This window comes from Lissotriton vulgaris, chromosome 8 (assembly GCF_964263255.1).
Source record: "Lissotriton vulgaris chromosome 8, aLisVul1.2, whole genome shotgun sequence".
Taxonomy (NCBI): Eukaryota; Metazoa; Chordata; class Amphibia; order Caudata; family Salamandridae; genus Lissotriton; species Lissotriton vulgaris.
In genome coordinates, this window is record NC_141696.1 from 1,169,132,403 (window position 1) to 1,169,156,811 (window position 24,409).

Genomic DNA, 24,409 nt, shown 5'->3' on the forward strand with positions numbered 1-24,409 from the left:
CCAAAATTCCATATTACATCCACCATGTTGCGTCACATTTGGCGAAGTTTTGAACTGTGTATTCGAAGTGTATGGAATCGCCTTAATTTGCTGTTAAAAAGAATGTCCCATGTAAGAGCCCTTTACCTCAATGCTGCTGAAGCAAGTGAACTAATTGTTTGACGTTAATGGTTTTATAGGGTCTTTAGAGCATCAGATGTTTTCATTTCAAATAGCGACGTCTCCTTTGTTGGAGGACATCTGTTGTGCACCAGTTCGGGTTGAATTTATAGTGGTTCTCATGAGATCTCTGTGGCTTGTGATCCATCTGCGCTGTCTGTCTGTCTTGCAGGTCCATCTTCCCCATTCACCCTTCATTCAGGATCATTGCTCTAGCAGAGCCCCCTGTGATTGGCGGTAGCGCGCAGCAGTGGCTGGGCCCAGAGCTTCTGACCATGTTCCTGTTCCACACTGTTAAACCCCTAACAATGAAGGAAGAGATGGAAATTATTCAAGGAATGGTAAGACTCATTGACAGTGTTTTTCCAATATTGTTTCCATTAGTAAGGTACCTCATGGTAAAAATCTCTGTGTGTATTTTCCCTTGTCTGTGTAAGGCATGTTTGGATATCAATAGTAGTACGTTGTGTGCACATATAGTACCAGTGATGTGATTCACTCAAAAAAATGACCTATAACCAGGGCCACTGGAATTATGCAGCAGTGGAGGGCCAAATTATGTGGCAGGGTTGAGTAAGTTATGGGGCAAGAAAAGGCTAATTATGTTGCATTATATAGCGCATTTTTGATAGTATGGCTTCATTATTTTGTCAATTTTACACTTGTTAACACTGTTTAGGCATTAATTGCCCTTTTTTTGTGCTAGTTAAAACACCCTAATATAGCAATAAGCAACAGAAAGGCAAGCAGTCCAACTTTGCAAAGGGTCTCCCTCTGCGCAGCAGCACGTGTCACTGCGTTTTTAGTATCTTTTGATACATTTTAGCTAGAAACAACTTTTTTGTGTTAAAATCTGAAGATTATGCAACAAATCTACAACTATGCGTAAATCGCCACAGCTGCACAATCACATAATTCCAGTGACTCTACCTATAACCAGCAACATTTCTTTTGAAATTTGTTTTTACCTTTTACTGGCTAGGTTGTTTCTCAGTCTACCCCTGCATCTTAAGACCAAGAATGAGGAAAATGTATTAAAGAGCGGTGGTTGGTTATACTTAGAAGGCAGAGTTTATATAAAAAGATGGAAGGATGTGAATTGGAATGAGGTGACGACAAGGAAAAAAATACCTAGTCGTAGAAGGGAAACCAGAGAAAAAGAAACCTAAAAAATAAACAGGATAGAAACCAGTGCCCCCCTCCCAGCAGTGCCCAAACCCAGCTGCCTTTGCTCGAAAGGTAGAAGCATTGATCAAATTGACTTTTTACCGTGGGTGAATGACTGCCACAAGATCCTCGTCAATTTTCACACATTTAAATTGAGAATATTGGGAGCGACAATTTATTAAGAGAAAGTTTAACATTGGTAAAAATGGTTTCAGATAAACTCAGCAGCACCCTAGTTTATTAGAACATTGGAATGTTGAGCGCTCCATTGAAAGCAATGGAGTGCTCCGGGCTTCTGATGGCTAGTAGAAACCTGGAGCATCAATATTCCAAAGTTTAAGAAAGTTTATTCCTAGGGGATTTCAACCCACTCGGATTCCGTGAGGCAGTTGTTTTACAAATTAGAACATTGTGCCCTCAAGAGGCAGAATGTTCTAATAGCTTTAGAGCCCTCCCTAGTGTGGTCTTCCGACCATTAAAGGCCTACTCCCTTCTTAAAGGCACTTGCATTCGGCTCAGGCCTTAATGCTGGAGCAGTTCTTTAATGGACGGTAGAGCTCGCTGCAGAGGGCTGTATTCAAGAACTGATGAAGATACTTCAAAAACACTAGCAGTCAAAAACGCTACATAGTACGAATATATAGCAAAACCCCAGCTGGAACAGCTCTGTTATAACTGCTGGGTCTTGTCTCCTTTTAGCAGTGAACCAAGGACCCCCAGACCGGTAGGTGCCTTGTTGGGCATTATCGAAGATGTGCAACTTGACTGCAATGGCCACTTGAACACAGGCATGTCTGCTGCACCCGGGGCTTCTCACTGAGAGAAACAAAAAAGGCATACATGGAATGCCTAAATTAATTTCAGCTTTTGGTACTTACTCTGGGCCGCATTCCAATCCTTAATTATTTTGCTCACAATACTGCAACAGACGGGGACCAGCCCTATGCCAAAGACCTTTGGTTCTGCCTGAAATGGAGCACTCCTGCCAAAACGCTAGGTCATGCCCCCACTGGCTTGGAACAGAAGCACCATCATACCCTTTTAAACTTTATTGGGTCTCACCAGTCAGCGTAGCTTGATTCTTATGGCACAGAGAACACAACCTGCCCTGAATTCCGCCACAACCTAACTTCTGAGACACAGTTAAAGGTGTTTTTTGTTATGCAGGATGCTACTGTCCAAGGTGAGATAAGACATTTTTGGCTTTAGTTCAAAGACGTTTATTCTGAATTACCTGCGCTGGAAAGGATGGTAATGTCTCATCATGTATGTAGAGGAACGTGTGAGGTATTGTGAGAACTCTTAGAGAACATTCTGATAAAGCCTCTTTTTCACTAGCCAGTCATCCACATTTGGATAGATTTTCATCTTCAGATATTAGCTGCTTCGACCCTCAGAAAAAAAGTACTGGATGGACATCTAGCCAATGGCTAGACTGTGTTCTGGTAATGGTGCTTCTTGGCTGCATGCAAACTTCTAGTACTTTTATGTTTCTTTGCATTTAGGATTTAGGATGTGAAAATATGCATCTTGAAGGTCTAGCAAGTATATCTCAATCTTGTATTACTTACACATACACACACTTTATATGTTTGTTGTGTGTTTGTATACTCACTGTGTAGATATATTTATCAATTGGTGTATAGATACCTACATATATACATACATAACTACTTACATCCATTCAACAGTAACTTTTTACAGCCAAGTTGACAAGTTTGAGGAATTGGGAGAATGTATATAAAGTTACACAAACATGATTTTATTCACCAAAGCACGTCATAGTTTAGGCAGATGCAGGTGCTTAAAAATGTATTATTGAGTACATTTTTAGTTAGGTGTAAATTCTCAAGACAAATTTGACAATGAAAACTGTGGTGTTGTTGCATTGCATTGACCGGTTAGGAATGTAGAGAACATGTGCCTACCCACCTACCATTTGCATCTTATTATGATTAAGAATCAACATTTTGGTCCGAGACAATGTCTTCTGATTTCTCAACAGATCCCAAATGTACCTAAGATCGCAGTGGAACAGTTATTGACATTAACGCACAAACTTCGGGACACAAAGGACCCCACTGTGAGTATTTATGTATTTACTTACTTATTTATATTTATTTATTGATAGGTGTTTATTTGTTTATTTAACTTCAGTACTGCTGTGTAGATGGTGCACACAGGGTTACCAGTGCCTGCACTCTTTTACTACGTTGCTGAGGTTGCCTCAACTTGAATAAAGCTAAATAAATAATTACAATACTACTAATCAAGTCATCAAGTCAAGTTTGTTTTTAGTTAACTAAAACATTAACAATGTATATAAAACACGGTATGTTACTATACATTTACTACAATTGTTCTATTAAATACATAATTCGGTATTACATGTAAAGTTCTTGTGAATGTTTCATCGGCTGGAAGTAAATCAAAACGCTTCTGGGTATAAAACCAGTATCAGCATTAAAACACTAGTGCATGATTGAATATTTTTGCAATCATCCATAGGTTCCTTTTTTTGTCAAGCTTGTTTTTATTGAATTTTGCTAGACAGCTATCATTGAATATGGTAATACATTTAATCGTTCCACTCGTATACAGCTCTCAGAAATCTATTTCCACATACAGAGTGAAGTGGTTGATCCGAGTCGTGTCCCTTTCAGGTAGCCATAGGGGTATTACATATACATTGCATTTAATAGCTTCGTATTTAAACTAAACCCTCCCATTCTCCCCTAACCCTCCCACTCCCAAGAGTCTGTCCTTCTTAAAGAACATAGGTTACTTTTTAACATAATTATTTAGTATTGTCCCACGTTGTCACTGACCTGATTTTATTGACTATTTCCAGCTTCCGTGAACACTGTGTGTTTCTGTGCATTTGCTACAATTACTCTAAAATCAAAACTTATGTTACTGTACCTTTGCTACAATGACTCTAAAAAACAAGACATACGTTCAGTATTACAGGTAAAAACCTTTTGCTAATTTCATCCAATGAAGATAAAACATAATGCTTGTAGATATAAAGCTAATATTAAATATTGTAACCCCTCTGCATAAAATTATTTGTACAATCCTGAAATGGTTCCATTTTACGCCAGTCTTTTAGCAGTGTCCTAAGTATTCACCTGGTATTACAGGTAAAAAGAAATCTTGTTCTAATTTCATCAAGTGAAGATTAACCATAATGCTTTTGGATATAAAACCAGTATCATTTAAAATCCTTCTGCAAAATATTTGTGCAATCATGAATAGTTACATTTTCGCCAGTCTTTTAGCAGTATCCTTTGTCATCACTGAGATGATTATATATTCAATATCATGCTTTCGTCAACTGGTCATCAGTGTTTTTCGGAAACTCTTAATACGCTATATGTAAAAACTTCTCAAATTTACAGTGTAGCTGGGGATCCTCAGGGTTAAAGCAGGCTATACAGCTTCCCTGCAGGTGCGTATATATCTCTGCATACTATCTGGACATAATATTTTCTTGCTGGCATAGCTGCTAATGCTTGTATGTTTCCAAGGTGTGAGGAAAGGAACCTTCATTTTATATGTACCGAAAAAGGAATGGACATGTATATGGCTGCCGAAGAGTTGGTGTAGTGTTTTATTACCATCCATACGTGTGACCGGGTACTAAAGCTGTTTTTGGCTGTCAGCGTAGAGATCATTTTTATGGCTTTTGTTCGTTATTCTTCTGAAGGTGTCATAGGTGACACTAAATGCCCATAGATTTGTGTGCTCTAATTGTTTGATAGAGCCTTGGTGGTATTTATGGTGTTCCGATGACTGATTGTTTTGTAATTCTGACCATAAGGCTTGATTTAAGGAGTTGGATGAGCGGCTAATTTTATTCAAATTTTTTACTGCTGTCGCTCGTCTGAATGCATCTTGGTTAACAAGATCAAACTTAAGGCGGATCTGTGCAGGAGAAGAATTTTTCTGTAGGTTAAATACTCACCTAAATGCTTTCATCTGTATCCTGTCCAACATTTTGGCATCTTGGCCTTTCATTGCAATGCTTGTGTAGGTGATTGTTGGTAGTAGTTTAGAGGCTATTATTGTCAGGAGTGGCTCATAAGACGGTCCATTCAGTTTCGTTGCCGAGATGATGAGAGCATGAATCAGGACTGATCCCTTCTGATTGATGTATTGTTTTTGTTGAGTAAAACTTTCTCTTGAGTCTAAGTATAGACCAAGATATTTGTAGTTTGTTATTGCTTCTAGGCGTGAATCATTCAAAAAGAAATTATGGACACTGCTCCGCTGGGTGGTAAGTGACATTGTTTTCATTTTTCCTATATTCATCTCTAGGTCGTTGTTTCTTGCATAGGTGGCAAGTGCATTCAATGTTTTTAGCAAGCCCACTCTAGTTTGACTACATAAAATGATGTCATCCGCATATGATAGGTGGGTTACTCGAACCAAGGCCAGACGAGGGGAGTGGGAATTATTCTGATCTAGCACTGGTGTGAGATCAGACTGAAAAAGGTTTAAAAGGTGTGGGGTAAGACGCACCCTTGCTTCAGACCTTGATGGGTGTGTATCTTTCTGCTAAAATGCTACTGATATTTTATAGTGTAACAATGTATCTCCAGTATATATGTGTGGAACAGGACAGAAATTCAAAAAGTGCCCCCCTGTGTTGACAATTAGCTTCTTTAACCTAAAAGCATCTTGATCTCCCTCCAGATTGGGGTTTTACGGCAGTCTGTATTTATACACACTTGCTGGTTTATGACCAACCTTCATTGCCTGTTGAGACAAATGTACCACTCGCTTGCAGTGTAGAAAAGCCTGTCAGTAGGATTTGCTAAATCCTGCCTTATGAGACAGGATTCTGTTTGTGAATCACACCGAACGGGCTGCAATTGCAGGGATGGAGACAAGTGGCTGAGAGCAGCCCTCCATTGCTGCATTTCCATAATGCCTACCTTCTTACTCAGGCTCCTGGCCCTTAAAGGGGAAGGAGCTGCAATGAAAAAATGAAATATCCATTCTGTAAATGGCAATGGGGGAGCTTGCAGTTGTCAGTTGTGCATGCAGCTGTCCTTCCTACGAGAACTGCTGTCCTTTATGCATGGATACCAGAACATTTTGGGGATTGGTAGCCAATCATCTGTTTGTAACAAGTTGCGTGCGCAAACCATTGATACTTTGATACATTGCATTGTGATTTGGATGGGGGAGGGGTATGTCTCTTTCTCTGCCAATAGCCATATGCCTTTTTGGAGACACAAAGCCAAAGAATTTGCAAGTCCCAGGTTTTCTGACTGCAAAAAGTCTTAGTCCGTAAGGTTTGTTACTTCTTCAACTGCCCCAGCTCCCCACCAGCCGGTCCTCCTCATTCACCGTGCTGTCCTGCTAGCTGGATGCTACTCACATCCATGCCCTCTATTATGTGTCCTGCTCAGAGGTTCATCAGTACCTGAAAGCATCATTAAAGGCCAGCTTAGACTCTGGGATATTCCAATCTCTTCTATTTCCAATTAAATACTAAAAATAGCACATATATAGAGCGTAGAGGATAATACAAATTAAAGTACTTCTCAAAGTCTGGAAAAGTGTCCTTAAAAAGAGCTTGTTAAGAGGAGAGCTGCAGGTCCGAGAAAATGGGAACCAGCCGGAGCAAAGTAGTTTTCGAATAATCCATCGCTGTGTTTTTCTTGTATCGATTATTGACGTAATCACTGAGTGACGCCAAACTATTATTTGGGTTACTTAGCTTTAATTACCGCTTTTCATGAAGGTGTGAAGACCATAGCAGCATGTGTGTAAAAGAGATGTACTAATTGGTTTTGCTGCCTCTTTAAGACTACAAAACTTCTAGTTGCAACATACCAACGGTACATTTTGAGTTGAAAAATTCTTTCAACTGTGGTTTGGATGGAAGGAGTGAGGTGTAAAGCAGGGTGTTCCCCTCCCCCTTCCAAATTGCATTGCAGGTTTTCAGTGGTTAACAGCTACAATTGTGGTCGCAAACCACTTACTGTAGTTCAACATCTGGAAAGGGGATGGCATCTATTGGTAGAAGTGCAACCCTTTCAGCGCAGAAGGAAGTCTGTGCCGGAAAGCAGTCGTTGTGCTAAAGCGCCAACTGCTTCAAGGGCCCGCCTTTAGACATTGGGCCCTTGAACAGTGTACAACTACGCGGACGATCTGCAGATCATCTTTCCACTTAACTCCTCGAACGCCGTGGACAATTTCCATTCTGCCATGATATACATCCAGGAGTGGATGAACTGCAATCAACTAAAATTAAATCCCGGGAAAACCGAGCTCCTTCTCCCCGGCTCCAGCTCCTCCCACTGGGGCAACAGTTGTGGCCTAACAAACTAACCCCCCTCCCCCCCCCCCCGATCCCTGCTAAATCTGTAAAAAGTCTCGGTGTGACCATCGATGCCGAACTCTCCCTCAGACCTCAAGTTGGCACCTTGATCTCATCATGTACGTTCCAGCTTCGTAAAATCTGCAAAGTCTGTCATCTACTACCATCAGCCGCTCTGGTCCAAGTCATCATCTCCCTGGTACTAGCCCGCCTGGAATTCTCCAATTCTCTGTATCATGGACTCCCAAAATCACTACTTCATCGCCTTCAGGTCGTGCAGAACCAAGCAGCTCGTCTCATCTACAAAACTCCCAAATGGCAGTCGGCCAAACCCCTGCTATACAAACTGCACTGGCTACCTATAGAACAAAGGGCGGCTTTTAAGTTGGGATGTCTCACATTCAAATCTCTCCACTGTACCAGCCCCGCCTTTCTGACATCACTCGTCAACCCACACCGCCCAACTCGCAACCTCCGCTCAGCTCACCTCAATCTGCTTGCTGTCCCCAAAACCAACAAATTCGGTGGCCGTCGGTTCGCTCTCCTGGCCCCCAAACGTTGGAATTCTCTCCCCCTGACCATCAAATCCATTAGTTCCCTCCTTCATTTCAGGAAACTGCTCAAAACCTTCCTCTTTCCCCCACCCAGCTAAACTCTGCTTCCTCCGACCTCAGCCCCACCTCTGTCTCACAGCGCCAGGAAACCCACGGTGTCAGTGTGCTTTACAAATCCCACTTAACTTAACATAACATAACATAACAGGATGGGATTCTTCTGAGCCTTTTGGAGCTGAAAAACCAATACAAAGGCACTGATGATAATGATAACATTTTAATGGATTTTATAATGTTTGCCTGAAAAAAATTCAATCAGCTTCCGGTTAACACAAGTAGGATAAAGTGTTTTGAATGGTGATGTATTCCTGGGCTGCTGGTCCTTCAGCAGAGAGACACAAATAGCTACATTACATCAATTAAAGTGTTTTAGTTGCCAAGTGAAGTTGGTGACAAGTTTTTCCTTACCAACCACACTATGATTCTTTTAAAAAGAAATGTCTTTGTTATTAGCATTTATATTTATAACTAGAATATCCTCAACGCAATTACAGAGCCATGATGAGTGGGACATGTTGCCCATTGTACACATATGGTAGGTATCTTGTTACAGTAGTTATGAATGCGGGAGAATGATCCACAGTATCCACTCCATCTCCTGGTCATAACCAATATCCCCCAAATAAAGTCCTAATACAGATTCAGTGTATCAATAAAAGGATCCCACATCATGGTATGCTATACAATAGGGAGTATTCTGGTTGGTTATCAACATTGCCCCCCATAGCTGTACATAGTTCCGAAAAACACAATTTTGCCACTTACTAGGGTAGAAAGCCATAGCATGGAAGAAAATATTATCCATATAAGAAAATAAAGGAGAAACAACACACAAAAACTCACTCTGTGTCACTGTAAAATAAACATTTAACTACAACAACCTGTGACAAACTACCAGAGGTCCTTAGGCTGTGCAAGCTTCCATAATCTACGGCCCTACGCTATTTTTGTGGGCCGGGGGCGAGGGACAGGGGAGTCCATGTTCATACTAAGTGTGGCTTTCCACCAGGTAGCCAACCCCCCCCCCCCCCCCCCCCACTACCGCAGGAACCCCAATCCACGTGTCCAATCCTCACCCATCAATCTCCCGTTAATGCATGTGAGAGTGTGCCTCCCCCTAGTCTTCAGGGTCAGTAGAGTTTGTATCCGAGGATTGTTCCGGTGAATGTTGTGTTTCCCATGCCTTCAGAATATCAGCCCAGAACTCCGCTAGTGGTTTACGCCATTTGGTGATTTTATCTTCCTTTATCAAAGCCCTCTCCTCGGCTCTCGCCCAACAGGAGACATTGTCTTCCCATTTGACCACTAAAGGAGCCTGCTTCGCCTTCCATTTGAGAGCTATTCAAATATAGCCAGGAGCAAAGCCAAATCTACGAATCTAAGCCCCAGCCTTTTGGATTTGGGTCTCGGGAATAAGCCTAGGAGACAAATCTCCAGGACGCATGCCAGATTCTGGGATAAAACCCCATTAACCATGTCTACAATCTGAGTCCAGTAATCTTCAAGCCCCAACGACACTATGATTCTTGATTGTGTTGGCGACTTCCAGGACTGGTGGCTACGCTTCCTTCAAGGCAAGTGCAGGTGTAGGTTCAATTTACGAACTGGTCTTGCTAAAAATGAAACTACAGTTCTAAATTGCTTCTGCACGTGCACTACTTAAGTTCAAGTATGATATTTGCTGTTGTGATCAGAGTTTAGTTTAGGAAGCAAAGCTTAAGATCATCTTTATAACCTGTGCCAGTGATTTTGTGATGACAGCTGATACCAAGGGTGCTGGTCTTTCCAGGAGTGTGGAATACCAGGGATTATAAATTGAATCCTGAGGTTCCTGAGAAATGAGGATTTACTATGGAAACCAGTAATTCCATGTCTGAATCTCACAGCAATTCCTTATTTTTGCCCTCTTAATTTTACTCATAGATTTCGACTATTTTCATCATCTGGAGTCCGTGGGTGAAACCTAGAGGGTTTGCCGCCTATCGGCACACCTTGGAACTCCCACAAGGCCGGAAACTGTGATTACCAGTCCCCCCATGGGATTAAGGGCAATCTGTAATCTGAATGTGCCAAAACATTTTGTGAATTCGATATTAGATAATCATTTATTGTCTTAAATTATACACAGTGCACATGTGCGCTTGTGACATGTTGGCCTTCTAAAGTAAAGGCAAATGATTTACCATGAACTTTTCACTTTTCTTATGACTATCTTATATGTTCACAGGCCCAGTCATTGGCGTCATCATTGTCTACACGACAACTGTTGCGAATCTGTCGTCGTCTCTCCCAGTACCCTAACGAAAGTCTGCATCATGCTGTGAATAAAGCTTGCCTTTCTAGGTATGAATTCTAGTTTTCATGTTTCGTTCTAAGATTCCCTTTGATTGTGTATTTTGCTCTATTACTATAGGTATTAAGTGGTTTGCTCATTTTCTGCCTTCTGTATCATGGGCGGATAAAATATGTGATGATTGTTAGTATTTCCTTAAGCAGTCTGCCTCTAGCATCTTTATCACACTGAGTTCGATGGCGAAAACGGTTCACATGTCATTGACATTTGTAAGTCACCAGTTGTCATTGTATACTGTGGGCTCTATTTTGCAGGTAGTCTTACATAATCGAGGTGAAGCGTACAAACGGTGAGCCAGGCACAATGTTAGCCTCAAGAATAGATGAGGAAGTATATCCCCAAAGATAAGATTCAAAATGGCATCTCAAAAAAAGTCAATAAATAAGGCTGACTCAAAAAGGCTCAATACATATTATAAAAAAGGTTTATTAGGAAAAGATTAAAGTGAAAATATAGAAGCCAAAAATATAGTTAGTCTCAATGAATCAGTCATAGGGCTCAGAAATCAATTGCCATGAAGGCTCTTAGTATTTAAAATAGAGGCCTCATGATAAAAGTTTGAAAAACTGAGCTAAGTCCAGAGTGTGTAGCAAATCAATAGGAAAATGATCAATCAGCATCCCTAGTAGAGGCCCAATGATATTCTGCTCACTCCCAAATGGAAATCGTACAGTCAACACGGTGCGACCAAATGTACCATTACATTGTCAAGTCACAGTACACTATTATTAAATGTCACATAATGCCACCATCCTAGCACTACTTCCTCCTAGGTGAATATTATTGATTCTCTTCTGCCTTCATGTCATCAGAGGCGTTAGAACAAATCTGGTTACATAAGCAATGGAAAGTCTCATGAATGAATAACGAAGAGGAAGTGCTTTGAAAAGTAACTGAAGGCTTCCTCTGGAGTTCTTTGAGAACAGCATGTCATCTGGAAGTGTCAGTGCACATTTTGCTGCATGCTCTGTCAGTGAAAAATATAAACACACAATAAGTATTAAGAATGCTCCAAGAGAAAAGATGATGTCTAACCATAATTGAGGCCTACTTTGGCATAGGCCAGGAAAACATAGGTCTGTACATCACAGCAGTATCAATTGCAAAAGGTTCATGTTAACAAGCAAATATAGTTCTAATCAGAAAATAGCTGTAACAAAACTATAAGGATTTTGTAATCTTTCAGATGCTCACCAGACAAGCCAAGACATGCAGCCTACATTTCAGAAGCTGCTAAGACACAAACTTGAATTTGGGAGCTGGTTTTGTCACTCAAGTTCTGTTTATAAAAAGGTGTTGGTCCATGCAATTATATCTGTCTATATGTGTAATTAGAGTGATAATTACATATGTAGTACTTAGACATGCTTATTACTACCACAAGTTAATCATGTTAACAGTCTTAAACTAATGATTTGGGAAGAGCATATATAGAGTTTAAAAACCTACAAAGAGACTATGAGATGGGAAACGGAGAATGGTCTAGATATATTCAGCTGGGACACTCAATACGGAAATACATGAGGGAAGGAGATACATTGCCAAAGGCACCACCACTAGAAGATAGGGTATTGACTGAACAGGTTAGGGACAAAATAATATCCATATACTATGAAAAGATAGTTAACAATGCCCCAGATCCCACCCAGACACTTAAGTCAGCATGGGAGCAAGATGTTGGCACACCCAAAGAGGAGCAATGGGTGGAAGTGTTGCAAGGTCCACGAGAGGTGGCGATTCGCGCACAATTCCACTTGATACAACTTAAAATACTTCACAGATACTATGCTAGGTCAGCTCTGTTAAAAATGGGACGAAGTGAAAACACGAGATGTCATACGGGATGTGGGACAGAGGTCTCCTTCTTACATTTGGTATGGGAATGCCCAACCCTTCAGTTGTATTAGACATAAATTTCCCAGAGAATGACGGATGTGGTGGGTGCATGGTGCCGGCAGACCCAAAATGGCTTCTTTTGATAGCAGGGCCAAATGAGGACTGGCCTACTGGAAGAGTGGAAACGCAACATGGATTGGTGATGGCAAGCCGAGTTAACGATCTATTTGAATATAGGATGCCCCAAGAAAGGAGAGAAAATTTGGGGGGCATGGCGAGTATATCGAGGTCTATAAAAGAGAGAACAAGAATGAGAATAGACAAGACCACTCAACTCAATTGTATCAATCATTAAGTTTCCTGTTCTTGGGTAAAATGATGAGGCTATGATTGTAATTATAAGGAAAACTGTGGCCGTACCATTATTGCTCATTGTTGTACAGATGTTGTAAGTTTCATTAAAATAAAAAAGGTTTAAAAAAAAGAAATAATGATCTGGGTCATTAGCGATGGATCAGTGAGGGTACATTGGTTCATGTGCGAATGTGTGATTGCCCCGCAACCCTCCCTGCCATCCCCCCCTTCCTCCCAGGAGATCATGAATCATTCCTCCTGGTCCTCCCGCACCATGCGGGTGAGATGCTCCGGCGCTGTATACTTGTGTTAATGATTCTTGGTTTTTTGCAGGGCGTAATTTCATGGCTCTGTTCGCTTTCTTTTTTGATATCTGTGTTGTGTGAATTTACATGCTTTAAATGTGAATGAAAAGATTCTCAACATTAAAAAATAAACAATATTAAAATAATGAAGGTTAGAAATGGGTTTTCTGGTTGGCTAGGGTATGCACCTAAGCCAGGTAGAATCCACCACTCTAGTCCGGATAAGGGGATTACACATCTAAACTAACCACTGCTCTCCACCTTGGTAGCTTGGCATGAGCAGTCAGGCTTATCTCAGAGGCAGTGTGTAAAGCATTTATATACAGTGGAGAAGTGTGGCTCAATGATTAGAGCGGCAGACCCTGATGCAGAGGTCTAGTCCGGGACCAGGGTTCAATTCCCCGCCTCGCCGGGTCTTGGGCTCAAAATTCCACGGACCTGATAATTCTCGCCTTGGTGCCTATTCCAATCATGGAGTCCCACTCTGCAACTCTGGGCAATAGCTTACTTAATCTCCACAACGGCCCCCACAACGGTAAGGATGCCTGGCCTCCACCTTGGGGGTGCCCAGGAGTGGACGCCTCTCAGGGAAAGCCAGGATGGGTTCCACAGCGGTATTCGTACAAGCGCCTTGAGACCCTTGTGGTTGAGTAGTGCGCTATACAAGTATCAATTAACATTACATATATAACAAACAGTAATACAGTGAAAACACTACAAAAGGACGCCACATCAGTTTTAGAAAAATATCCAATATTTATTTATCTGTGTAAAACAAGGCCAAAACAATTAAAATCCAACATACAGTAATCCACAATATCAATAAAGCAAAAATAGACTTTATATACAGTTCCTTGAAGTTGATAGCTCTGTCAGGGGCTATCATGGCATCGTGAGCAAACAAATCCAACAATTCCGTCCGGTTGCAGTTTCGCGGGCAAGCTACAGTGTCGGAGAGGCCAGTAGGAACTGAGCTGGCAAGCATCGGTTCTGGAAGTCAGTGCAGGAGTAGTCGGGCCCTTGAACTCCGTGAGTTTGAAGTCACTCAGCGCCGGCAGGCATCGAGGCTGCGATGTGAAGCGTAGCTGTGCGACGTGCGGTGCCCTCTGGTTGCTGTGCAGGCATCGGCTTGATGACAGTCATCCAGCGGTGTCGGTGAGACCAGCAGTGTCTGGGTAGCGGCAATGTGGCAGCGTCGGGGATACCAGGTTGGTGGTGTGAAGTGAGGCAGTGTCTTCATGTCACGGGGCCGGCAGCGGCGTGACGGCATCGGGTTACTTTTTTCCTCTGTGGCAACTGAAACATCCAGTTCCAGTAGCTGATACCCAGAAGATGTTCAAGTCTTTGATTTCCCTGAGACTTCCAGCAGGATGGAAACTCTACACCAAGCCCTTGGAGATACTTAGAATGCAGAAAGAACAGTCCAGTCCTTTCCCTGCCCAACACCGAAGCAGCAAGTACAGGCCAACCAAACAAAGCACACAGCAAAGTGGTAGTCTCTCTTTACAGCTCTTCAAGCTCCTCTTCCTGGCAGGTTCCTTAGTCCAGCAGTAATCTAAAGTTCTGGGGTCAGGGCCCCAATATGTATACCACATTGTCCTTTAGGATTGGTACAAACGAAGTTCCCCTGGCACACATAAAGCAGTTCAGCCTGGCTCAGGCCAGGCTCACCACAGTTGGTGGAGACAGCTTTGCGAGAGGCAGCCACACTCCATTCAGGTGCAAGCACCAACTCCTCCAAATCCTGCCAGGGCTATTCAGCCTGCCTAGGAGTCACTCAGGAAAGGCAGAACACAGCTCAACCACCCCCCCTCCCCGCCCCTCCTCCCCGCTTTGAGTCTGTCTAGTGACTTTGGTGGATGTATTGTATTTTATACAGTATTTATTAAGCACAACAAACACCCCACGGGTACCCTGAATGTGTAAGTCCTTCAGGACCTTATAATTTGTGTGACTGCATAAACTAATGCACTACCGTACACACTGCCACTTAGAATGCCACAATGTAATCCTCCTAGCATGAACCTTGTATAGTATTTACTGAACCATTGTTCAGTGGGGAGGAATTTGTAAGCAGAGACACATTTACAATAAAATAGAGAAGAATCTAATGCACTTAGCCTCTTTTTTTTCTAGGTTTTTACCAAACCTTGCACGAGCTGCCTTACAAAAAAACTTATCAGATTCCAGGATTGAGGCAACCAGTTCCGCACTTGGAAGAATGGAAGAGAATGAGTACATGTGTAAGCTTTCATTTTTTTCCTCATGCTATAAGTTCCTAATGTTGTGCTTTCAATCAATGATATTTTCACATTGTCTACAAAATAGTATAGAAAATAGTCTGAAAACAGTAGTTGACATGTATGTTCCAAGGTATCCTGAAAGAAGTAGGCATTACAAATTATGTAAAGGTAAGGTTTTGGAATTTGGAATTCAGAAAACTGCAAAGCCTGGACTGTGTCCTTTTATATACTGAAACTTCTAGCATTTACCTGGGTTGCCCTGGCATAAATATGAGCATTGGACGTAGATAAGGGTAGTAGAGCACCTTTCCTGAATTTTTCCAACATTGGAGCAAGGCTGAATTTGAAAGCAGAGGTTGTTCCAGAGTACCAGTCCATTTTATTTGACTGCATACATAATCAATCTTTTGAGCCTTTTGGATATCCAGCCTGATGGATATTGGGAGGAGGAATAAGGGTTGGTCACACAGTTGGTTTGTGCACCACTGAATATGTTGCATTTATTAGCAAAGCTGCAAGGTTTGGTCACATGGTGTGCCCTGTAAACAACAAATACTTTCAGTTGAATTCTTACATGTAGAAGTAGCCAATATATTCTTTAAAGGTTTATTGTTGAAATGCATTTGGTTAGTGATTATTCAAGCCTCTGCATGAAGAATGACTTAGATGTCAGTGTGGTCGGGGGGGGGGACCAGGCCATTAAACAGAGGTTTGCCTCCATTGATAAGTGACAAGACTAGTGGTTGAATCATGGAACAGACATTCTCATGCAGGAGAAAGAGTTTTGATATTGCACAATAAAGTAAATGGGAACCAGTCCATTGCTGCTACGTTTCTTTACCAGGTCCGTGAAGGAAAGAGAGAGGTCAATACCAAAGATTGGGGATTTAGTGGAGGATGTCATACTGGAGTAGAAGGCATTTAATTACATATTGTTTAGATACTCGAAAAGAGACCAGAGGAATCCTGCGTTAATGAGGACTAACTCAGACTGTGCTTAGTTGTGTTGTGATACACTGTTGGGATCCACCATTGTATAACATCCTGACAGGATCTGCATTTAAGGTGATAATGACCCAGACATTCTCCTGTTATTCTTTGTTGCCATCGGGGTATTGTGTATGCCAGTTCCTTCTTGGCCAAGTAGAAGTGACAGCTTGGACATCACATAATGAATATAGATCCCTTTGGAACCCTACAGGTGACAGGAACTAATTAGAGGATTCCATGTACGCAAACGGGGTTTGACTAGAGTGGTATGAGAAGAACCAATTTTTGGATGGTCACAGTGAGTTGGATGCACAAATCTAAAGTCCCAATCATGGCCCGGTGATCAAATGTATTAAAAGCCCCTGACAGGTAAAGCATTGGGCATGGACACGATTCACAACTGTCAGTGATTGATAAAGCGACCTCAGCTGATAAAGCGTCCTCAACTGTGGCATGATGTAGCACAAGAGAGGCAAACCCCATATTGTTAGGTTTTGAGGAGATTGTAGAGATAAATATGCATTTGAAGCCGGTTGGCTGATTCCTCTCTCAAGAATTTTCACAGGAAAAAGATATGATGGGGAAAGGGATAGAAATGGGTTGGGAAAAGGACAGGAAATTGAGTACTCATCTGAGGTTGGGTTTTGTTAAGAGAGGCAGAGTTAAGCAATTTAAAGGGGTCAGTGGAGATTCATGTGATGATGAAGGTTAGCGTAAGGGACTTGGGTGGCAGTGGTTAATAGAAAATGTAATGAGTTCATCATCATCGTAAAAGACTACTTTTAGAGTGTGTACGCTGTTGGTTAAAGACCATTTTGCCAATCGTTTAAAGAAATGCCAGTGCAGGATAGATAGGGAAATTGATATCTGTTTGTATAGCGTGAATGATGGCGTTTTGGATGTTCGGTCCGGAAGTGTTCTTTTTTTCCAACCATTTCACTGCTCTTATGACCTATATTCATGTCATTAAATGTATAGGAATTAACAGAAATTCGGACAGTGAAAGGTGTTTTAGAATCTTCAGTAATGTTTTTTATTTCAAATCTTTTTTTATTTAAGAATGTAAAGAATACAAAAAGAAACGAAAAGGAGACAGAGAATAATGGGTGTATACATAATATACATATATGACAATAATATAAGTAAGATACATATCACAAGAGGAATACATATAACAAGTCATGAGCAGATAGTACACATTCGATAAGCATTGAACATAATATCCATGCATAAGATATAGATCCTGGTAAACAAATGTAATGTAAGATAGGAATAGACGGTTAGGAATGAAGGAAAGCAGGGGGATAAGATAAAGAAAGGGGCTGGGCTGAAGGAAGGGAGCAGAGGGGAAGGAAAACCAGACAGCAGCAGCGTAATATGTGATAATAAACTTAGGTCAAGACAGCGGGTTCACAGCGCCGAAATAGATGCCCATTTAGGTAACAGAAACAAGGTTTGAATCAGGAGATATGTCAACTAAACAAGCCTAAGGCGGATCGTAACAAAGCTCCAGTGAGTCAAGTGAACTCCAGAGTTTGGTATGAGGTTTTCGCCAAGGTGATGAGTGGAGGACATCATTATTTGCACCCCTCAATGAAGCCAGCCACTCCTGCCAAATTTGAAAAGAAACATCGAAAGCACTCTTCCATTTATACAATATGACTTAACATGCAAGTGTGAGCATGTGGTCCAGTAGGTGTCTATCATGTTCCTTTGTTATTCTCGCGTCAATTACACCCAGTAAGACATATGCGAAGTCCCTGGGCGGCCGATAATGAAAGATTTGTTGAATAAAGTTATAAATCTTATCCCAGAATGTTTGGAGTAATGGTCAGCGAAAGAGCATGTGTGCCAGGTCACCAACATGGGATTTGCAGCTCCAACAAAGAGGGCTATCAAGGAGTTTGAGCTTAAAAAGGTTGTGTGGGGTCCAGTACGATCTGTTTATCAACATAAATTTGGTCTGAGAAAGTATCGGAGATATTTTGTTGGGAAAAGGAGTGAAGTGAATCTTGTCCCAATCGAATACCATGTTAGAGGTGTTAATTTCTTTTTCCCAGTCTAGCTCGCACTTCCTATGTGCTTTCTGAGGCATAGGGGAGAGAATTTTGTAAACTTCCGAGATCATGTGGCCCCAGTGATATGAGTTGGAGTAATTTTTTGCAAAGTGTAGGTTCGTATGGTAAGATGGCTCTGGCAGAGACAAGGGCTTTGAGACGTAGGAACCTATAAAAATCAAGTGGCTAGAGATGAAACCGCGTCTGTAAGGTGGCAAAAGCTAGAGCCACCCTTCATATATATCTTTCATTAAGTTCACCCCTTTCTTAGACCAATTTTCCCAAAAGAGGTATTTGCCTTCATCTTTTAAGGCCGGATTAATCCAAAACGAGGTTAAGTTGGATTTGGAAAATTTGATTTTAACTTTACAGTGTCTCTCTAGGGTAAGAAGAGCCCTTTTAGTGTTGAGAAATATGTTTTTGGAGTGAGGGAAGGCTGTGACATCCATTGACATTATGGCGGAAAGCAGTAAGTTGTTGATGATAGACTTCTCGACTTGAACCCATACAGGAGTGTAGTCCTGATGTGCTTGGAACCAGTTCGCTCGTTGTTTGCATAGGTAGGCCGTCTGGTAGCATCTAAAATTTGGTAAACCTATTCCCCCTTATCTTTTGGAAGTTTTGGAAGTTAGAGTTTCCGCAAGGAGATTCTTGGTTTATTTTCCTTCCACAAAAAAACATTAAAAAGCTTGTATATCTTGGTGAGAAAATCATCAGAGAGTAGCATAGGCAGCATACTTATTAAGTAATTGACAAGGGGCATGATCATCATTTTCAGAGTTTCCACTCTGCCCCACCAAGACAAAAACTTTGGGGACCAGCCATCCAACAGGGAGGATATCATTTTATGGAGGGAAAGCTCATTAATTTTGAGAGTGCTAATTAAATCTTTCTCAAACTCTATACCTAGGTATTTAAAACTCTTTGGTTGCCAACACAAGCCCAATTCCCCCAAAATGCTCTTGTCTTTTATATGATTAAGCAGTTTTACCTCTGTCTTATCCTTATTGAGTTTATAACCTGACACTTCTTCAAAGTCTGCAATAGAGGACAATTGCAAATTCTGCGTTCTCGGAAACCACCAAAACATCGTCTGCATAAGCCGAAATTTTGACTGTGAAACCTTCAAAACAGATTCCTTTGATTCCTTTGATTAGGTCGTTATTCCGGAGAGAATAAAGGAAGGGCTCGATTGCTAGAAGAAAAAGGGAGGGAGAAAGGGGACATCCCTGTCTTGTGCCTTGTTTCAGATCGAATGAAGTCGACAGGCACCCACCTGCTCTTACTCTCGCTGAAGGGTTAGAGTATAAGGCCATCACCATCCGAATTAAATTGGGTCCCAGACTAAATTTGTTCAGAGTGGCTTCCAAGTAAGACCAGTCAACCTTGTCAAAGGCCTTCTCGGTATCTAAGGTCACAGCCACTGTGGGGGAGGTAGTTAACTTCGCTCTTTCTAAAACGTGTGCAAGGGTTCGTGTGGTGTCGCTGGATAGTCTGTTTTTGAGAAACCCTACCTGTGACGGATGAACGAGTTGTGGCAAAACTTTTTGAATCCGCATGGCCAGAATCATTGCGTAAATTTTACAGTCACCGTTTTGTTATATTCATATTTTTTGTTCATCAATTCATTTAGGACCAAGGGGTCTTTAAAAGCTATGTGTTGTTTTTCTAGCGTCGAGATCTCTTCTTCTAAACATGATAGAGTGGAGTTGGCGTCCTTATTCATGGCTGCACAAATTTTTTATTAATACCTCCCTGACTGTCGTTTTAAGAGCCTCCCATCTTGTAAGATCTGAAGTGTCCCGCTTTTTGTTGTGAGTAAGATGTTCAGTTATGGCTGTTTCTATAGCCAACCTATTTGCTTCTTTAATCAAGACCGCATTGTTGAATTTCCATAGAGTCGACTTTTTAACCACATTGTGCATTGCCAGAGTCATTGTGATGCATGAATGATCAGATATTACCCTCGGTTCAGTGGAGGTGTCCTCAGAAATGTTGATTGATTTTGTCCAGAATACGGATGGGAAAGGATCATTGATTAGAACAATGTTTGGTAAGTTCTTTTGGTGTTAACTACTTATTGTTCACAATCTACCCAATTGTAAGAATGCTGAGCATAGTTGGAGATTTGGATTTAAACCACGTGTTTTCTTGTGTGTGCATAGCCTTCAATTCCAGAGTAAATCAAGGTGCAGAGAGTATTGGTTTGACCTTTTTTGAGCAAAGATGGGCATGGGTGTATTTACAAAGTTGTGTTAGGTATTGTTCAATGTGAAAAAAGTATGTTAGGGTCAGATAGGGCAGTGAGAGTGACATCAGTGTATGGCAAAGAGTGGCTAATGTAAAATTCATAAATATGCTTTAGGTTATTACACATGGCTTATGTTCATCGTGTGAAAGCCTAACAGCAGCAGTAAAAATTGCCAAGTAGTTGAAACATTCTGGAGGAACAACATATTAGTGGTTAAGCTTAGCATTACAGAAGGCATGGCTGTAACCTTTGAAACGTGTTTTTGACAATTCAGCTTCACCAAGGCAGTAATGATGAGAAAGTTATCTCACGTGCCTTTCACAAGATGGTGCAGTGTTGGAGTTTAATACCCTCAAGGTGCATGCTGTAATAAGAGACCAAAGCTGAGGTGATTAAAACAGAAAAGTTGGCAAAGAAGTGTTTCTTTTATATGGGTTGATGAAACATGAGATGAAATTCGGCTTTGTAGATGGGTTCAATGGTTAGTGTGACAGAAGGAAGTTCAACTGAGATGAATGAGGATAAAAAGAGAACTGCATATCCTCAGGATGATGGGCAGGCAGACCCAGGTTTTGTGTGTGTGTTTGGTAGATGATTGTAAAGTTGGAATTCATCAAAGACAGGGCTGAAGTGAGAGTGAACAGATCTCTATGGTGAAGAGAATGTGGCGGTTGCTATGGGTGATGAAGTCAGCAATGTCAGATTTGTGACCCTATGCTGGCTGCATATTTATGAGCAAAATTGCAAAACAGAAAGATACGGTTGGTTGGAAAAGTGATAAGTGTTAGGTTGGAGTTGGATATTTGAGAGCAGGTGAAGGGTTTGTGTGATGATCAAAGAATGGGTATAGGAAAGATAAGGATGGGTGGGTTGGACACCTACTTTGTAGAGTTTGGGGAAGAGTAGTCTGACCCGGCCTGAACAGGGTCAAGGAGGAAATTGATAGAGGAGTTTTCCTCTCATGTCCAATTGTCAACCGAGGCGCTCTTGATGGACGCCTTGGGAAGAGGATTGAGGAGATGAGTGAAAAGCAAGGCAATCGGATGAGTAAAGCCAGATGCTGCTGGGGCGAATGGGAAAATGAGGTCCTTTTAGTCATAAAAGATCCCCGAAGAGTTGTCCTTGGAGCCAAGTGGAGCATTGGTGAATCATTCAATCGAGTTTTGGTTGCGTCTTGTTGCAGAATGTGCAGGAGTTGATTCAGCAGGAGTTAAGGAGTTTAGAATGACACTTCAAATGGTCTTATGATCTGATGAACACGTTTGGGGGGGGGGGGGGGGAAGCTACAGAAACTGATGGGAAGACGGCCACCTTGAAGTTAGAAAACATCCCCTTCTACATTTACTACTACTAGACCAGCTGTTACATCTATTCTACTACTGGTACTACTATTAATAAAATTATGTCTGTGGTTGCTACTACTGGAATTAGTATTACCAGAAATACCAATGTAAGCTCTGCAACTTCTAAGCCTGGTCTATGCTGCTTTCAGACCACATTTTACTGAAGGAAATGCTGCTACAGGTATTGCTACTCCTACATGTGCTACCTCTTTTGGCACCACCTTACTCATGATACTACTACTACCACTGCTGTAACTATTAATGCTACCAAAATTACAATTTTTTTACTACTACCTTCAAGACTAAAGTTACTCTACTTAGGCCTCGATTACAAGTGACCTACATGGTAAGGTACTTTTTTTTCAACCCAGATTGAAATCCTATTCCCTTCAAATTCTGAATTTAACTACAATAAGTAACACCTCTTATGAAAAGAGAGCGAGCTACAGAGCCTTCTTGGGTAGCACCCCAAAGATATGGAACTTTCTGCCACTGGATGTCCACCGAATGTCTTCTACCTCCTCTTTCAAATAAGAAGTGAAAACTCTTCTAATGAACAAGTTTTTACACTAAGGTGATCACTTTATGCTTTTTAGAGAGCACATTATGTCTTATTGTTTATATAGCTACCTACTATTCTGATACTCTGTATGACTACTACATTGATGTTCAATTATAGATATCAGTTTTACGATACTACTCTCATATATGTGACAAGTGTCTGTTCTTACAACTGTATCCTGTCTACCCTATAATTTAAAGCGCTCTGATACCCTGTAGGGTCATGTTTGCGCTATAAAAAACTTTATAGTTAAAAAATAAATAAATGCCTTCAAAAATGAGGCAGAACATGCAGAGTTTTTGTACCTTCTTAAACAAAATCTGTATGTCCACCAATTTGCAGAGCCTTTTTTTCCTCTTACAGTATAGTAGGCTTGACTTGCTGAAGTTTATTGGGGGGAAATATCCAAGGGTCTGGTGTTTATCATACCTGGCGGCAACCAGGTTAGATGAACATCATATAATTTGTAATTGCTATCCATGCTCAAAAGGGTGTTACTGTATCAGTACTATTGAAAGTAGTTGTTCCCGTAGGATTGCAGAAATCTTTTAATTGGTGAAAGACTAAAAGCAGCAACATTGGTAGTGCCACTACTATTGGTAGTGATTACTACTCATATGCCATTAATTATACTAGTAGACATAGTACTTGTAGTCGTAGAACTTGTTTTTGTACTAGTAATAGAACCTTTGTATTCCTATCAGTGATGTGTTATGACTCAAAGGAGCAGGGCTTAATTTGTGCTGGTGTTTGCCGGCACTGTGCACTGGCACACATTTATCAATGTCCACCACTTAGTTGTGCTGCCGGCCTATGTTTGAGCAAAACTTGTTAATAGAATGTTTAAACATTCACTATAAATTAAAAAATGATACAATTAGCACTACTAGGCCATCCCTACTGCTGGAAGTGACTTTGAATAGTCAAAAATGACACTCTTGGATGAGGATGAAGGTTAATAGGTAATGCTGGTACTCACATTTAGAAGAAGTGACATGACCTGTGGGTGGTGATAGCTGCAGTGGACTTTTGAGAATACCTTGAGCCCTAGGAATTATTTTTTGCAAATTAAGCACTGCATAGCAACACTACAAATGAGGTAGTGGTATTACTAGTACTAGCTACTAGTATTAGCACATGTGGTATCCGTGGCAATAATAATGGTACCAACAGTGATAGTGTTAATACCTTAAAAGCAGTATCAGTAGGAGAGACAGAAGTGGATAAGGTAGTTATTTAATGAGGGTAAGTAAACAGGATTTCCAAGTTACCTAACTGGGTGTTGAGGTGCAATCACAAAAGATATGAATGTATATCTATTTAATTTATTTAGTTTATTTCTAAGTATTGCATACCACTGTAAAGCTTCCTCACAAAGTGTCTAGGCAATGGGGTAATCAACTCGGTACGCTTCACAGTTAGTAATGCCTTACTATTGGAGGAACCCACTGAAGATCCTACAATCCTCACCAGTAGGTGGGTCTTAGAATGGATGCATGAATGGGTGAAAGGTCATGATTAAAAGAGTGCGTGCGACAGCAGTGTCAAGCACTGGCAAACGTGATAGGTTAGGGACATGACTAACAAGTATGCAAACGTGCTGGTGGAGATTTTATTTGCTGTGTCATACTTTGTTGCTGTAATGGGGTTGCAGTCTCTGCATGCTTCAGCTACTTCAAGCGGAGGGATACTTCATCGAGGTCATTGTTGCGCTATATAAGTGCCTTTCAGTTCATTTCGATACTTCCTGCCAGTTTCTGATGTCACTTCCTATTTAATAGTTTGAGGGTAGACTGGGCCAGCCCGGGTAAGAAATGTTTAGATTTACACGACAAAATAGA

General features: G+C 41.2%; 1 protein-coding gene across 1 annotated transcript in view; it reads left to right on the forward strand.

The window, feature by feature from the left end:
• Positions 1-24,409, forward strand: part of VWA8 (von Willebrand factor A domain containing 8) — a 1,363,176-nt gene that overhangs the window by 553,142 nt on the left and 785,625 nt on the right. The window contains exons 15-18 of the mRNA XM_086935029.1: positions 332-500; positions 3,332-3,409; positions 10,502-10,617; positions 15,259-15,365. Of these exons, the coding sequence (XP_086791155.1) occupies positions 332-500; positions 3,332-3,409; positions 10,502-10,617; positions 15,259-15,365 (470 nt within the window). The remainder of the gene's footprint in view (positions 1-331; positions 501-3,331; positions 3,410-10,501; positions 10,618-15,258; positions 15,366-24,409) is intronic.